At 53.6% G+C, this 18,025-nt stretch overlaps 1 protein-coding gene across 2 annotated transcripts in view; it reads left to right on the forward strand.

Moving 5' to 3' along the window:
- Window positions 1-18,025, forward strand: part of CTIF (cap binding complex dependent translation initiation factor) — a 329,462-nt gene that overhangs the window by 60,361 nt on the left and 251,076 nt on the right. For both annotated transcript variants that reach the window (XM_052660394.1, XM_052660395.1), the window contains exon 2: window positions 17,165-17,366. In XM_052660394.1, coding sequence (XP_052516354.1) covers window positions 17,187-17,366 — 180 coding nt within the window. In that variant the 5' untranslated portion in view covers window positions 17,165-17,186. The remainder of the gene's footprint in view (window positions 1-17,164; window positions 17,367-18,025) is intronic.

Consider the following 18,025-nt stretch of genomic DNA (forward strand, 5'->3'; position numbering starts at 1 on the left):
AGCAGGTGTGAATGTGGTCCTGCCATTCAGACTGTCATGACCTCAGCTGAATTAGGTGTGTTGTCGGTCATCCGCCTGTTATGTGAATTGTCGCTCAAAATGTCTTCCGAAAGATCTCACTGTAATTTATTATTGATACCAAATGTGCACAGAGGGACATGGAAGCAGTGGTGGGGCCTTGCTTTGATATTAGAAAAGCAAGTGTGTGTTGCTGGAGGAAGGGCTTCAATTGCATACTTTCTTTTGAAGCAACGGGAATCATCAGTCTCCTGCATGCCACCGAAGGCAGGAGAAATTCTCCAGCCCCTCAGAAGAGGTGAAACCTCCTCAGAGCTCATGTGACCAGTTTGCACTCAGGACTGTCGCTAAGGCATTATGTCATAGTCTAATTGGCAGCATTTTTTCTTTTCTTTGTGTCTCGTAAAATAATGGTGGGTCTTAGAATTTGCTTTCTAAGTTTTCTCCTGTTTTTATACCTAGTAGTTTTATTTGTATTTTTTTTTTTTTTTTTTGGTCACTTAGAACAAACCAGTAAGAATAACATTCCTTCCACGTGTTGATGATTCTCCTTATTGACCATCAGGTGATGTCCATGTGTAGAGCTGTCTCTTGTGCTGTTGGAAAGGGTGTTTGCTATGATCGGTGTGTTCTCTTGACAAAACTGTTAGCCTTTGCCCTGCTTCGTTTTGTCCTCCAAGGCCAAATTTGCCTGTTACTCGAGGTATCTCTTGACTTCCTACTTTTGCATTCCAGTTCCCTATGATGAAAAGGACATCTAGTTTCGATGTTAGTTTTAGGAGGTCTTCTAGATTTTCATAGAGCTGGACAGAGGAGCCTAGCAGGCTATGGTCCTTAGGGTTGCAAAAGTCGGACACAACTGAAGCAGCTTAGCTCGCATTATGTGTATACAGATGCACACTTAGTTGTCGGATCATATATGAACTATATGTGTAATCTTTTGAGGAGCTACCAGACTGTTGTCCAAAGCAGTTGCATCCTTTTTCATTCCCATCATCAGTGTATGAGCCTTCTAATTTCTCCACATCCTCATCACTCACACTTGATTCAATGTACAAAGACCGTTCTGCATCTCAGCTCCCAGGATTCTGGGGTGACATCCAGTGACTTTGGAGACAACAGAGGCCCCTTTTGGCTTTGTATATCTTCCTTTCCCCTTCTCAGCAGAGCTTGCAGAGGGCTGTGGGGAATCTCTCAGTTAATTATCTGCCAGTTAGCCACTCAGTCTGCTCCCTGAGGCTGTAACTGGCTCCAGACTGCTCCTGCTGGGCGCCCCTAAAGAGGCTATCTGCTGCTGCCACTCTAGCGAGGGGAATTGACTGCAGGGATAATGGGAGATAGAGCCCAAGTGCTGTGATGGCCTAATAAGAGCAGCCATCGAGATGTGCCACCAGGAGAGTTCTCTCTTCCCCCTGAAAGGCATCTGGCTGCATCTGGGAGTCCTTCCTGCCACTGTCTCAAATTAGCCCCTGGCGAGAGCTCCTAGGTCACAGAGGCCCGGGATCAGCCAGTCCACAGTCCTCCCACCAGAGCCCACGGGCCTTCCACCCAAGTTCTGTGAACTCCTACCCTGCCCTGAAAGTACAGGGATGGGAGAGACCAAATGATACTCTAGAAGGTCCACAAGAATGCGTACTCTCATGGGTGCCCAATGGGAGTGATCTGGACTCATGTTTTCTGGGTGCCTATTTTCCTAAATACATGGCCTTAGCACGTCCCAGAGAGAAACACTTGGGGAAAACCAGCCCCAGGAGAAGTCTCATACCTGAGCCTGCAATGTGGCCATGGTGAGTAGCTCTCATCTCTGGCTTGGCCGTCACTGCCGAGCATTTGGTAATTGGGTTCTGTGCTCTACAAGGTAACAGCCGTAGCTAGCAGAGACCTGTAGTCTGCAGAACTTGGCTGTCCCATCCCTTCTGTCCTGCAGAAGGCTCTGTAGCACATAGGGCTTCCATCCTTCCAGCCAGTCTCTTTCCCCTTCATCCCTCAGTTTCTACCCCATCACAACACAAGCTGGTGGGAACGGTCAGTGATTTATCGGCTCATGCCACAAGGCAGTGGGACCCTGAGCTGCTGCTGGTCATGGGGAAACCCCTGGGGCTGGAGTCAAGATGCCTGGGTTGCGGTCCTTCCTGTCGGGAAGCCATATGCACATTGTTCCAGGGTCCCCATGTGTAAGAGGGAAGTGGCAACACACACCTGTCTCTTCGTACATGGGAGAGAGACGACTGGCAGGATGGTGCTGGACTGTGCAGACCCAAGGGCAGGAGGCCCAGGGCCCCAGCCCAAGCTCCACAGATAATTTAAAATCTGATTCAGTCATTCATATCCAATGGCAGCTTACTCTGTTATCCTGTGAAAGACACAAAGCCTTAACCTGGAGCAGCTCCGGGGCCCACTTCAGGAGTGCCCATGGGGACCAGCAGCTCATGGGCGATGTTGGGCCAGGATCGGCTTGTTGAATGGGTGGGGCTCTGGGCTCCTCACTTCAATTTCATCAGCGTACTGTGTCTTGGAGCCATTTGGGCTCAAGACCTGACTCAGCTCACCTCTTAACAGATGACCTTGGGCACCTCCTCTCTGCCTCGGTTTCCTGATTTGTACAATGGGACTGAAAGTGAGCCTACATTATAGGAGTGTCTTGAGGATTAAAGTAAAATATATGACAAGCATTTAACACAGAGTTTGGCACATAGTAAAGGCTCAATAAATACTAGTTGTTTTCTTTTATGTATCAAGGGAACCGTGTATAGTTTAATTTGAAAAGTAAGTATGATATTAGAGGAAAATAGTTTGGAATCTATGGGGAGTACAGTCTGTGGGGAATATAATATTAATGGCTTGCTTTCCTGCTTCAGTGAAGGTCAAATGCAGCTGGCCCTGAGTAGGAGCACCCCTCTTGGGGTCCTCCAAGCAAGCTCAGGGCCTGGAATCAGGGGGTCTGGGCTTCCATTTTTTTGTGGTTTTTACACTCCTGGGCTCTTGCTGTTCAGTTCTGCCTGCAGTTCCTGGCGGATGCAAGGAGAATAATAAGCGCCCAGGCACTGGGTCAAGTTTTAGATCCCTGTGGTTGCTGTCCAGTGGGCTTCCAGCATCGTGTGTGATATATGCAGGCTAGTCAGCCAAAGAGGGGTCTTTCCCCCAGCCTACCGTGCTAGCTAATTTCACTGCTAACATGCCCCCCACCCCCGCCGCATCTCTGCCCACTGGCAGCCAGCTGCTACCTGCCTGCTGATTACCAAGGGAACAGAACCTCAGTTACCCATCATCCATTTTCTGACTGCTGAGAATTCATCATCAAATTGCTGTTGCTTAACCCTTTATTTGCTTACTTGTGGTCGTGCTGGGTCTTTGTTGCTGGCAGGGCTTTTCTCTAGCTGTGGTGAGCGGGGGCCGCTCTCCAGTTGCGATGCAAGGGCTTCTCATTGCTTTGGCTTGTGGAGCGCGGGCTCTCAGGGGCACAGGCTTCCGTAGTTCTGGCTCCTGGGCTCTAGAACACAGGCTCAGAAGTTGTGATGCACAGGCTTAGTTGCTCCAAGGCATGTAGGATCTTCAGACCAAGGATCGAACCCATGTCTCTTGCATTGGCAGGCGGATTTTTTTTTTTTTTAACCACTGAACCACCAGGGAATCCCCAAATTGTTATTGTCTAGTCATTCAGTCATGCCAGACTCTTTGCGACCCCGTGGACTGTAGCACACCAGGCTTCCCTGTCTCTGCCAGAGTTTGCTCACACTCATGTCCATTGAGTCAGTGATGCCATCCAACTATCTGTCGCCCCTTCTCCTCCTGCCTTCAGTCTCTCCCAGCATCAGGGTCTTTTCCAATGAGTCAGCTCTTCACATCAGGTGGCCAAAGTATGGGAGCTTCAGTTTCAACATCGTTCCTTCCAGTGAATATTCAGGGTTGATTTCCTTTAGGATTAACTGGTTTGATCTCCTTGCTGTCCAAGGGACTCTCAAGAGTTTTTTCCAGCACCTTAGTTTGAAGGCATCAGTTCTTCAACACTCAGCCTTCTTTATGCTCCAGTTCATATCAAATACTCAGTGATTAACTGAATGTCTGCAGTGGGCTCAGGTCTGGCTCCCAGGTCACAGGGGAAGGAGCAGGCGTGTCCTCGGCTTCCAAGAGCTTGTAGTTCAGCTGAGGAAGGAGGCAGCCCCCAAGACTGCGTTAGGGCTGAGCTGGAGTGTGGTGAGGGCTTTACAGGGAGCAATGGGACAACCCTGTCCATTTACCTGGACCCCCCTCAAGACACCCAGGAGGTGCATCTCTTTCCCTGAACAGAGTTTGGGGGTACACTGCCTTCTGTGGTTGACTGTTTTGTTTCCAGTGCAGCTCAATCCCCGCAGAGTGACATAGTCTTCCTATAATAACTCTGTGGCTTGTCTTCAACCAGGTTAGGGCGGCATCCTGCTGATCCGGAAACCTTTTTTTCTCCCCCTTTGCAGTGACTCTGCATGTTTCTATTTTGGACTGTTGTGTATTGATTTCCCATTGTAACTCCCAGGGGACAATCCTTGTTCTTGATTGCCAGGTTCTTAGGGACACTCCTCATTACTTTCTTGCAGGAGGGTCTCAAACTTGGATATTGGCGAGGACCAGGCAGGTAACGTGTGAGTGCGTGGAGCCTCACGCAAGTGATGGCTGTGGGAGACTTCAGGGAGCGCTGGGGTCTGTGGGGAACTGGCCATTGCGTGCCCTGTCTGAAGAGCTCAGCCTCGCTCTGGTCATGCTTCCAGCGTGGGGAGGTGGGCCAGTGTTGGCGGATCTCCCGGTCTTTGAAGAAAATCAGAAATGGGGATTTTACCGTGAAATCTTCTGGTCTGTAAAATTGGCTTGAATATTTTAAAAATACTGGACAGACGAAACGGTGTGACCCCAAATGAGCCTTTGCAGTCTCTGCTGTGTGGTTACGTGCCTGTGCGGAAAGAGTTGGTCATCCAAGGTGCCGGGGACAGATGCTGAAAGGCCCAGTGGGCAGCTGCTGTGGGTGTTCGGGGGGACTCTGTGGGCTCGGATGGTCAGGGTGGCATCTGGAGGTGGGCTTGACTGAGCGGCCTGCAGGGTGAGGAGGGCAGAGGGAAGGGATGCTGGTCTCAGAGGGAGCCAGCTGTCCTCCTCAGCGGTGAGACTGGCCCGGGGGTCACAGCCACCTGTCCTCCCACCCCGAGGGACAGGCTGTGTGGAGCGTGCTCCAGCTCCTGAGACCCCCCACCAGCCTCTCGGAAACCACCCGGGCCTGTCACTGCTCCAGCTGGGCTGGCTCGCGAAGCCCTGGCCAGGAGGGAGCAGGATGATGGGGACCCTGGTTACCCCGAGCGAGGCAGTGGAGAGGGCATCACCTGAGATGGCGCTGGGCCACCAGGCCCGGAGGAGCTCTGAGGCCTTCAGCCGAGCTGCTCTCCCAGGTGCGGCGCCGGGCTCAGAGCAGGACACCGTGGGGCTCGCGCCCGGGCATGCTCTGAGTTTCCACTCTTTGTCCATCAACTCGGAAGCTTTTGAAGGCTGGAGGTGGGACCCACACTCTCAACTTCTCCTGAGTTCCCTCTCACTTCATCCTCCCAACACTTTACCGAGATGGTACTTTTATCACCAGTCAACTTTAAAGATGCGGAAACAGGCTACCCAAGGTTACAGAGCTTGGTTTAGCCAGCATTGGAACCCGGAACTGTGATGTTCCCCTGTCTTAAGGGGAGGGGGCAGGGAAGAAGCTACCTGACTCCAGCCAGGTGTGGTGCTGGCTGACCAGTGACCCTGGGGCCTGTGACTTCTGTGCTTCCTCAAACCTGTGGGGCAGAGCATACAGCAGGTGCTCATTACCTGCGGAGATGAATTGCCTTAAGAAAGGTCTAGAATGTGGTGGAAGAGGTTGTAGTCTTGGTTCTGGGATGAGGTAACTCTGGTAGCTGTACGGATGGGGGATGGTACAGGTTCCCCTCCCCCCAGGGTAGCCTGTTTCCACATCTTTAAAGCATCCTTGGCTGCACCGTTCTAAGAGCTGGGAAGGGGGCTGGAGTGGAGCCTGGGCTCAGCAGCAGTGGGCAAAGGAGCTGGGGAACCCCACTCTTGGGGAAGGAATGCCCCAGGCTGGGCATGAGAGGGCTGGGGAGCTAGAGGCTGGTCTGCCGTCCTGGGCTTGGGAGAGTGAGAAATACAGGAAGAAGCAGGGCCCCCAAGGACCGTGAAGTCTTGTCAGGACAAGATAAAACCCCATAAAAAATTCAAGAGCAGGATAAGAGTTGGGTAACAGCACAAGGGAGGATGAGAAGGTGTCAGGAGGCAGCCTGTGCTTGGCCAAGGGAGCAGGTGTGGAGTCAGTGCCTGGAGCCCAGTGGAGGCTCCTGTTGGCCCCGGAGGCTGGAGGGGAGGGCAGACCTGGACAGCGGGGCCATCCAGGGACAGAGCAGACGCTGGGCATCTCGAGTCCATCCTGGATGCCCTCGTCCTAGTTGGTCTGGGCTCCTCTGCTGGTGTGGAGGCCTCCGCAGGGTCGGAGAGTGTCTATTTTTGCTCCAGCTTGCGTTCTCAGTCGCTCAATCATGTCCGACTCTTTGCGACCCCATGGACTATAGCCCGCCAGGCTTCTCTGCCTTCGGGATTTTCCAGGCAAGAATACTGGAGTGTGTTGCCATGCCCTCCTCTAGGGGATCTTCTCAACCCAGGGATTGAATCTGAATCTCTTGAGTCTCCTGCATTGGCAAGCGGATTCTTTACCACTGCGCCACCTGGGAAGCCCCTTTTTCCTCCAGAGGAAATCCCAGCTGGGAGACTGGAGTGATGGGCTGTCCTGTGCATGGACCGCGATGGGTGCATCTGTTCTGTCTCCCCGCGACCCCCTTCTCAGACGCCTCTCCTGGAGCTGCCGTCGTGGGCTTGCTGGGGAGAGAAGGGTTTGCAGAATCCCTCCTGCCTTCCAGGCTCGTGGTGATCTGTCCCCTCGCTGGCAAAACCAGTCCAGCTTCTCAGTTTTCCGGAGGCTGCTCTGGAGAGAGTACAGTGAGGCCCGGGTCCCTTGGTCTCTCCATGGAAGCTCTGCAAGATCCACAGAGCTTGGCCCAGGGCCCTGTGTGGCGTGAGGGTGTGAAAATGATGCAATGACTTGGGAGTCATCTGTCATTTAGGAGTAACTGGCTGATGTTAATGACTGTGACCCAGAACTGCACTTGGGGTCCAAAGACGTTGGCAATCACTGGGGGAAGGGAGAGGTGACTCAGCTCAGGAGGGGGTTTCTGGGGATGGCAGACTCTCAGGGGCTTGGAGACCTGCATTACAGGCCAGGCTCTATCCATTAGGCATCTGAATGGCTCTGAGCAGGTCCTCCCTACATCTGGGAGGACTCTGGGCTCCAGTGTCCTCATCTACATGGTAAAGGACAGCAGAAGCATCCAGAGATAGAGCAGCGGTGGGACCGCTGAATTCTCTTAAGATCTGTTGAGGTCACGTGGCTTAGATTTCAGGAGCCCCTCCAACTTGGTGACAGCAGCTGGGTATGTCTGGCCCTGTTGGACTCTAAGCGAGCGCTGTTATGTGTTCCTAATGCTGAGATCCCAGGGTGGAAGTAGGCGGTCCTCGGGCCCACAGATAAACACTCATTCAGCCTGTTGAGGTCCTGCCTGGCCCTGAGTCGGCCATAAGAGAAACTGCCCCTTACCCTGGGAGCCGGCCAGCTGGCCAGAGAGTCAGGATGGAGAATCTACCCATCTTCCAGCCAGGATGGAATAGCTGAATAGTGGATAGAAAAACCTGGACAGGTTTTTCTAGATCTTGGCTATTCAAAGCGTGGTCCTCTGACCAGCAGCAACATCACCAACTGGGAGCTGGTGAGACACGCGGCCTCTCGGGCCCCACTTGGGGTCCACCGAATCCGAATCTGCATTTTAACAAGATCGCCTGTGATCACTGCATATGTGCAAGTTTGGGAAGCGCTGCTCTGGGCCACTTTTCATAAGCTCTTTTGACCACGCATCACAGAAATAAAAATATATTTCCGTGATATATTTAGATGAGACAAAATTTCCATGAAACAATAGTTCCACTTTTAATGTGTGTTACTCACTGGAATTTTCAACTTCATTCTGCCATTTTAATGCTGAGATCATGATTTTGTCCTGTGTGTGCTCAGTTGTGTCTGACTCTTTGTGACCCCCTGGACTGTAGCCCACCAGGCTCCTTTGTCCGTGGTATTGTCCAGGCAAGAATACTGGAGTGGGTTGCCATACCCTCCTCCAAGGGATCTTCCCCAGCTAGGGATCGAACTTGTGTGTCCTGGATTTTTGTCTTGCACTCAGTTTATTTTGCAGTCCACAAAAGCCACGGAGACCTGCAGTTAGAAAAACACCGCCCTGGCTAAGCCCTGTCTGATATTTGAGTGACAGAGGTTTACATTGGTATCAGACATGTGGGGGACACCGGGTGTCCTCTCTTCTGCAATGGTAAGCAATGCTGATATCTGAGGTAGCCTCCAGTTCCTCCTAGTGTTTCTGAACTTTTCCACTTCCGGTGGTTGAGGGTCTGAGGCTCCTGTGCAGAGAGGCCTCTTCCAAAGCCCCCTGCTTTTCTGTGGTGAACACTAGCAGGCCCAGAGTCCTGGACCAGCACTGGCGCCAGTGGCTGAGCATGAGGGCTGCAGGTTGAGGGGAAGGGAAAGCATTCTTCCTGAGTCCTGTCTGTGCAGGAGGTGGGGCGTGGGCTGGACTTGGAGGGGTGGCTTGGCAGCAGGACATCGTGAAAGGGGTGTCCATGGCTTCCTCAGGGAGGGCTCTGGGCACCCTCCTCCCCTGGCAGCTGGCCTCTCTCCTCCGACACTCCCGGCGGGGTGGCCTAGCCTGGCCCTGCTCTGGGGGCTGTAGGCTCTGTGTGTGCGTGCCAGTTGTCAGCTCTGTGTGGAGGCAGGAAGAGAGAAGGGCAGGCCTTGGTGTGGAGTGGGGTCACCAGGAGCGCCTGCTAGAGGGGGTCCGGGTTGGGGACTGAGTCCCAACAGCTTGGGAAAGGGACGGTGGAGAAGCGGTGGGTAGATGCGATTCATTCAACAGTGGGGATGCGGTGCTGACTGGCTGGGCCCCGCCGCCCACCACAGCTCAGAGGGACCTGTTGTCCGTCTGCAGAGTTGCTGTCCTGCTGGGTTTGGGGGGACAGACCCATGAGTCCCTGAGCTCAAGAGCCCACTCCCTGTAGCGGGGCCTGTGGGCCAGGAGGCCAGACCCTTTGTGGAGCTGAAAGCCGGGAAATGAGCCCTGGGCTTCCTCTCTGAGGAAGTCCTGGCCGAGCTGTGTGTTGAAGGCCTGAGGCGAAAGGGTCTGCTGGAGGGTGAGGGGCACAAGGCTGCCCGTTCCAGGGCCTGGAATTGTTGGGTGCCCCCCGAGAAGAGCTGGCAGGCCGGGAAGCAGAGACTCATCTGGTTGGCAGGTCACTGAACCTGGGGATTGGGGAGGAGGTAATTCCTCTAATGCCTGGCTGTTCTTAAAGGGATTGGCTACATTTACAGCTGCTAATGCCATTTGTCACAGGGCTGGTAGGAAAGGATGCTGAGAGGGCTGGGATGGTTCCAGCTTCTCCTCTCTGGGCCCTGCCTTCTCCTGTAGACCCTGCGTCCTTGATGTAGCTCCGTGAGCCCCCCGTGAAGGTTGAAAGGCAGGCAGGCCCAGAGGGTGGGGGGAGCGAGGTTCCTGACCTCAGCCCGAGCCCACGGCGTCAGCAGAAGTGCCTTTGCTGACGCTGGTTTCCCAAGGAACCACAGCGCCCCACGGCCTCAGCCCCTCTGTGACCCTCCTGCAGCTGTGCCCACCCAGGCCCCACCTCCTGCCTGCAGGCTCCAAGGCTGCCTGCCCTTTACAGCAAAGTGCAGCCTCAGCACTTTCCCCATGCCTGCTGCCTGCCTTTTTGTTCCTGGGCATCCATCACCTGGCAGGGGCTGAGGGGCACGGCAACGCGAGGAGGGGAGCCCCGAAGGCAGAAGGGCGTGTTCCTGAGATCTGGCCACAGCCCCGCAGGCCACATCTTGGATAGCTGCCACTACAAGAGGTGTTTCTTCTCCTCGTCCAACCTCTCCTCTTTTTCTTCTTCCTCTGGGCTCAGCCCCCTTTCCACTTTTCACTGATCATTAAAACAGAAGCTCTTCTTACTGGCTCTCAGCTTACCCAGCAGCTTAGCTGTTTGGGGATTTCCCACCCTGATCTGTGCTTCCCAGGTGGCGTTACTGGTGAAGAACCCACCTGCCAGTGCAGGAGACGCGGGTTCGATCCCTGGGTCGGGAAGATCCCCTGGAGGAGGGCATGGCAACCCACTCCAGTGTTCTTGCCTGGAGAACCCCATGGGCAGAAGAGCTTGGTGAGCTGCAGTCCATGGGATCGCAGAGAGTTGGACATGACTGAAGTGACTGAGCACGTATCCTGATCTTGCTGTGAATGAGAAGCAGAGCCAGGAGGAGACCCCAGAGCAGCAGCAGGAAGGAAGCAGAACAAGTCTGGAGAGAAGTGTCTCTTCATTTCCCTGGTCTCCACCAGCCTGGAGTTCACTCTGTGCCTCCTCACTGTTTTTACCTTAAAAGTAGACAGGTCCTTCTAGGCTTTTACCCCAGAGAATTACAAACAGGAACTCAGATACTTGTACACCCATGTTTGTAGCAGCATTAATCACAATAGCCAAAGGTGAGAACAGCCTAAGTGTCCATTGATGAGTGAATGAATAAGCAAAATGTGGTCCATACGTAAGTCTGTTGTTGTAACACAGTGTATTATTCATCCACAAAAAGGTGTGAAATTCTGACACATTCTACAACATGATTGAATCTTGAAAACATTAGAAGTGAAATAAGCCAGTCACAAAAGGACAGATGTTGTATGACGCCACCTAAAGGAGGTATGCAGAGAAGCCAAGTTCAGAGAGAAAGGAGAGCAGTTGCCAGGGGCTGGGGCAGGGGATGGAGGGCTGTTTATTGGGCACCAGGTTTCTGTTGGGATGATGACAGTCTTCTGGAAATAGATAGTGATGGTGCTTACGTAATACTGTGAATGTACTTCAGTTCAGTTCAGTCGTTCAGTCATGTCTGACTCTTTGCGACCCCCATGGACTGCAGCTTGCCAGGCCTCCCTGTCCATCAGCACCTCCCAGAGTCTACTCAAACTCATGTCCATAGAGTCGGTAAGGCCATCCAACCATCTCATCCCCTGTTGTCCCCTTCTCCTCCTGCCTTCCATCTTTCCCAGCATCAGGGTCTTGTCCAGTGAGTCAGTTCTTCGCATCAGGTGGCCAAAGTGTTGGAGTTTGAGCTTCAGCATCAGTCCTTCCAATGAACACCCTGGACTGATTTCCTTTAGGATGGACTGGTTGGATCTCCTTGCAGTCCAAGGGACTCTTGAGAGCCTTCTCCAACACCACAGTTCAAAAGCATCAGTTCTGCGTTCAGCTTTCTTTATAGTCACTCTCACATCCGTACATGACTACTGGAAAAACCATAGCTTGATGAATGTACTTAATGCCGCTGAATTGTACACTTGAAAATGGCTTCAGTGCTATGTTTTGAGTTATAGGTACTTTACCTTTATTGAAAGTGGGGGAGTGAGTGCCTGGCTGATGGCCTAGGAGATGGATGATGTAGGCCCAGTCTCCTCTCCCACCTCCCTCTTCTCCAGTAAAGAGAGAAAGCTCGGGGCTTTTCTTCTGAAGGAGGGACCTGCACCCTGGTTGGGGCTCAATGTAGAACAGACAAACGAGCCCAACCCAAGTGATGCCCCAGGAATGGGTCTCCCTGGGGGGAGAGACACGGGAGGAGGGGGTCAGCAAAGGGGCGTCACGGACTGGTCACCCTGTGGGCCTCTGGGCTCCGTGCCCTGGGTCGCCCTGCGGGACCACGGAGAAGGCGCCTCAGCTGTTATCTGAGAGACCGAGAGGGAGGGTTTGTCTCCATCCAGGGCTGCTGCAGCGGCTATCAGCTCCTCCCGCTCCGAGATGCAAGAACCAGCGGGCCTCCTGCAGGGGCTGTTGGTGTGTGCCCGAGGAGCCCTGGGCACCCGAGGGGGCGTGCAGTCAGGCTGCGCAGGAGACCCTGCCTGGGCCACAGTGACTGGAGTGGGAGGGGGTCTCCAAGACCAGCGACCAGTGTGGGGTCTGCTCCTTTTCCCTCTGGGCACCAGGATTCTCCAGGGTGGGAATGTGTCTCAAGTCCCCCCTTTCCTCAGTGAGCCAGGAGGGGGTGATTGCTGCCCCCCGCCTCCCTCCCGGGACGATGGTGTGGCCCCGTGACAGGCCCGTGAGAGCCGGGAAGCCCCAGCAGCGTAGAGCTGAGCCTGCTGTGTAGGCCGGGCTGGGCACTCGGTCCTCCTGGAAAGACTCCTGTCTAGTTCCTACAGAGCCCAGCCCTCTGCCTGCTCATGAGACAGGAGCCAGAAGCCCGTGATAAGATCTGAAGTTCTTCGAGGAATCATGGGCGCGGCCTTAGACATTGGCCTTTCCTGCAGGCCGGCTCCTTTTCAGCCTTCTCTGGGCACCGACCTTATCACCCCATCCTGCTGAGGCCAAGTGCCTGCCCAGGGCCGTGCGTGAGCGCGGCACGGGGCCCAGCCCTCTCGAGCCTGCAGCCCAGTGGAGGTTAGGACACACACACAGAGCACTGAAGAATTCACTGGGCTTTGGAAGGGCGGTGGTAAAAGGAGTGGGTGATTTCCTGAGGGCCTGAGCAGGCTGCCAGGAGGTGGGACGATAAAGCCCAGGAAGCTCAGCTCCATGCTCTATGATGACCTAGATGGGTGGGATGGCGGGGGCGGGGTAGAGGGGGTGGTGAGAGGAAGGTCCAGAGGGTGGGGATGTACGTATACATATACCTGACTTGGGCTTCCCAGGTGGCTCAGAGGTTAAAGCATCTGCCTGCAATGTGGGAGACCCGGGTTCGAACCCTGGATCGGGAAGATCCCCTGGAGAAGGAAATGGCAGCCCACTCCAGTGTTCTTGCCTGGAGACTCCCATGGACGGAGGAGCCTGGTTGGATACAGTTCAGTTCAGTTCAATCACTCAGGTGTGTCCGACTCTTTGTGACCCCATGAATCGCAGCACGCCAGGCCTCCCTGTCCATCACCAACTCCCAGAGTTCACTCAGACTCATGTCCATCGAGTCAATGATGCCATCCAGCCATCTCATCCTCTGTCGTCCCCTTTTCCTCCTGCCCCCGATCCCTCCCAGCATCAGAGTCTTTTCCAATGAGTCAACTCTTCGCATGAGGTGACCAAAGTACTGGAGTTTCAGCTTTAGCATCATTCCTTCCAAAGAAATCCCAGGGCTGACCTCCTTCAGAATGGACTGGTTGGATCTCCTTGCAGTCCAAGGGACTCTCAAGAGTCTTCTCCAACACCACAGTTCAAAAGCATCAATTCTTCAAAAGCATCAATTCTTCGGCGCTCAGCCTTCTTCACAGTCCAACTCTCACATCCATACATGACCACTGGAAAAACCATAGCCTTGACTAGACAGACCTTAGTCGGCAAAGTAATGTCTCTGCTTTTGAATAGGCTACAGTTCACGGGGTCGCGAAGAGTCAGACATGACTGAGCTACTTCACTTCACTTCACTATACCTGATTTGGGCTTCCCAGGTGGCACTAGTGCTAAAGGAGCCTCCCCTCAACCCCGCCACACCCCGCCAATGTAGGAGATGTAAGAGGCTTAGGTTTGATCCCTGGGTGAGGAAGATCCCCAGGAAAAGGAAATGGCAACCCACTCCTGTGTTCTTGCCTAGAGAATCCCCTGGACAGAGGAGCCTGGCGGGCTACACCAGTCCATGGGGTCGTTAGCGCGCATGCATACCTGATTCACTTTGTTGTAATGAAACTAACACAATGTTGTAAAGCAATTACATTCCAAAAAAAAAAAAAGAGGCAGTGACATGTAGGTGGACCCGGAGCTCTGCTGTGTGATCTTGGGCAAGTTACTTTGTATCAATTGCATAGAGTTACAGTGAGGGGTAAATGGATGAAGGCCTGTCGAATGCTGAGGAGGGTGCTGGCCCAGGCTACTTGTGCAGGTACATTAGCAGCTCCTGTCATTAATAGGGGTTGCTGTATTCATACTCCTAGACTGAGACTGGGTGAATCCTTTGCCCACTCACTGCTGTTAAAGGCGGGGATTGGGCTAGTTGGCACTGGCCTCTAAGGTTCTGGCCCCTTGTGAGTATAAGGACCCCGAGACTGGGCAGGTGGAAGGAAGGGGAGAGTGACTTTGGGTGAGCAACACAGAGTGAGCAAAAGCACAGAGGCAGAAAGAGCGTCCCGTGTTAGTGGTTTAGTGCCACAAACTTAAAGGCTTAGAATGACGCCTGTTTATCGTCTCACAGGGCTGGAAGTCAGAAGCCCCTCTCGGCATAGCAGGAAGCTAAAAGCATGGTGTTGGTCAGGCTGAGTTCTGGTCTGGAGGCTCTGGGAGACAGAACCTGCCCCCAAGCTCAGGGCTTGTTGAATTTACTTCTTGCTCTTGCAGGCTGGAAGCACTTTTCCTGATTGGTCATTGACCAGGGATGGCTGTCAGCCTCTCGAGGCTGCCCACGAACCTTGCACACACATTCCTTCTCCTTCAGGCCGGCAACTCTGTCTCTCCCTCCAGCCCCGGATGTAAGGGGCTCATGTGATTGGGTCAGGCCCTCCTGAATACTCTGTCTGTCTGCAGATCTGCTGACTTGGAGTTTAATTACATTTACAAAATCCTCTCCCAGGAGTTCCTAGGTTAATGTTTGATTGAGTAACTGGGAGAAAACGTATGCTCAGGGCTCTCTTGAGTTCTGAAGCCTGCCACACTTGACTTACATCCAGGACAAAAAGCAGAGTGGCCAGGGGGCAGGAGGCAGCTGTCTGAGCAGTGGGGTTGGTGTTAGGAAGGATGTAAGACCACTCGGGGCCTTGAATGGCAGGTGGAGGAAGTGGCCCTTGCACCAGTAGGCACACTTATTTCAGTCTGAGCAAAGTGCCTGCCTGCACACTGACCGCCACCCCGGCCTCCATCCCTGGGTTCCCCAACTCTGAAGAGAGCACCCAAGCCTGAAACCACAGGCTCCTCCCTCTGGGGCAGGTGGACACACCCACGAGCCCCAAGGTTACTGAGCTCAGAAGCCCAGCACGTACCCTCTATAGCTGGTTTGGGGTCCAAGGGAGGCTGGATCTCATGCAGCAGCCAAGAGCCAAAACCCGAATCAGGAAATCAGCTAGAGAACGTGTGTCCACTTGTGTGACCATCCTTCCCATGGTCAGCACAGCCTCTGGGGAGCCCGACGAGGGTTTGGGGGAGTCAGCATTCATGGTCTTGCAGCATTTCTGGAACCCCTCGGGCCGCTTCTTGTCCTATTTTGGATTCATTACTATTGAAAACTCAACAAACTCGTACGTGTTGGTGAATAACTGTGTCCTACAAAAGCTCTCAGTAATCCAAGGTTTTGAAATTCAGGTGTTCCTCTAAACATACTAGGAAGTTGTCTTTATTATCCACAACACGTTCAAGGCGCCGAAAGCCCTTTATGGTCTCAGCCCCACGCATTTACTTGGGTCTTTGTTGAGCGACCTCACTTCACTTCACTTTGTGTATCTAAGGGTGGTGATTTGGTAGAAGACTCTTGTACTAGTTCTGATGGTGAAGCCATGTGCAATCTCTGCTTTTTCTGCTCAGTGGGCTCCCCCTGGAAAGCGCTGATTTCCAGACAGTGGAAGGGACGCCAGACCAGCTTTAAAGCCCCTTCCTGTCAGGAGCAGGAGTTGAGGGGGGGGGTGTCCCTGCTGGGAAGGGAGCTAGTAGTAAGAATGGTTCTAGCTTTCTCAACTTCCAGGTGGGCTGCAGGAGCTTTGAGGACAAGAGTGGACAGTGAAAGTGTCCCTGCAGGCCTGGGCCCCTGTAGCTGCTAGGTTAACCAGTCCTGTTGGAGATGGACAGCTTTTTTTTTTTAAGCAATGCTTCAAGGCATATAGGGAGAAGGCAATGGCACCCCACTCCAGTACTCTTGCCTGGGAAATCCCATAGGCGGAGGAGCCTGGTAGGCTACAGTCCATGGGGTTGCGAAGAGTCAGACACAACTGAGCGACTTCACTTTCACTTTTCACTTCATGCATTGGAGAAGAAAATGGCAACCTACTCCAGTGTTCTTGCTTGGAGAATCCCAGGGACGGGGGAGCCTGGTGGGCTGCTGTCTATGGGGTTGCACAGAGTCGGACATGACTGAAGTGACTTAGCAGCAGCAGCAACAAGGCATATAGGATTTTAGTTCCCTAACCAGGGATGGAACTAATGTCCTATGCAGTGGAAGTGCAGAGTCCTAATCCCTGGACTGCCAGGGAATTCCTCCTAGGGACAGCAGTTTTATTGGTAGACTTTAATAGATATCCATGGAACACTGGTCAAACTTTATGTCAAGCTTCTCAGGGAGAGGGCCTGAGCTGTTAATGAGGGCATCATGCGCTCCTATGGAGGGTGACCAGACAGTGTCCAAGGCTGAACCATGCCCTCCCAGACAACCCGCTGGGCCTTACACATTGTATCTTTAAAAGCTAGCCATGTCCTTAGAGACGGAGTATAGCGTGTGTCCTACTGGACACACCACTAACAGGCTGCACGTTATCGCCTACCGTCTTCACCAAATTTAGGGATGGTCTGGTGTCCAAAACGAAAATTTGTCTTTGGAAGGAGGTATTCTTGGAGGCGCAGGCCCTTTAAAGCGTCTGTGTCTGGGGACCCCCTGTATGTCTCAATGCTGGAGTCAGGGACATAGATACCTGTGGTCAGTCTTATTTTGCTTTATGATAGATTTTGTTAACTCCATGTTGGGAAATGGGGCTGGGGTGGTAGGCTGGGTCCAATTTTCCACTTTCTCCTGAGTGGTAAGGTCTAGGTATGAACTGACACCCAGCATGGCACCAGTTACGATGCTGGACAATTAGGCACAATACTGGCCCTTCTCTGGGCCTGAGTCTCCTTCCCGACTCCCCAGGAGGAATCACAGCTTCCTCTTCATTTGCTAAAGGCCAGCCAGTGCCCCACTGACTGCTCAAGGGCTTGGGAGAGGGCAGGATGGATGAGGGAGTGCCTCTGGGAGGGGGAGGGCTTCTCAGGTGGGGCCCCCACCTCTGCCTCCAGCAGCGTTGTCGTCTCACCGAGCCCATCTGTCCTCTGCCTCCTGCAGCCCAGGCCCCTGAGCGGGAGGGATGGAGAACTCTTCAGCAGCGTCCGCCTCCTCCGAGGCCGGGAGCAGCCGCTCCCAGGAAATTGAGGAGCTGGAGCGCTTCATCGACAGCTACGTGCTGGAGTACCAGGTGCAGGGGTTGCTGACCGACAAGACAGAGGGTGACGGCGACAGCGAGAAGACGCAGTCCCACGTCTCCCAGGTAACACCGCCCGGGAGGGCACGGGGCTCGGCAAACTCAGAGGGATGCTAAGGGGCCCTGGCTCCAGGCAGCGTCTGGTCATGTGGCCCTAGATTGCCAAGATGGGGGTGGCCCCCCAACCAGAGTATGGGATCCAGGCAGAAAGTCCCTGGCTGTGCACTCCTGGCCCCTCTGACCCCACTGGGCAGCTCAGGCCTGGCAGACTCACAATTCATGGAACCCTCGTTTATTGAGCACCTGCTTTGTGCAAGGCACTGCTCCCTGCTCCATGAGCCACAAGCTCATGTTCTAGCAGACATCTGATGATTGAAGCTCATCCAAAGGCACACCATCAAAAGTCTGTCACTTCTGAATAGGTCCTCTGATGTCGAATACAGGCAGTTGTTGGCAGCCAAAGGATCGTGTCTCTCAGGCCCCCCAAGGGCTCTATGTGCCAGACCTCGTGATGCACATGAAGCCTTCAGACCAGAATCTCAGGTCTAAAGCTCTGGAGCTTCCCTGCTGCTGGCCAGTCTGTGGCAGCCCTGGTGGAAGGTGAACTCTGCTGAAAGACTGTGGGTCAAGATTTGGAAGTTTCCAGTTCTCCAAAGTAGAATGTGAACCATTAAGGGAAGTGACCGTGTCAAGTGCATCTTTGCTGAACATGATAAATCCTCAGT

Source organism: Budorcas taxicolor, chromosome 22 (assembly GCF_023091745.1).
Source record: "Budorcas taxicolor isolate Tak-1 chromosome 22, Takin1.1, whole genome shotgun sequence".
NCBI lineage: Eukaryota > Metazoa > Chordata > Mammalia > Artiodactyla > Bovidae > Budorcas > Budorcas taxicolor.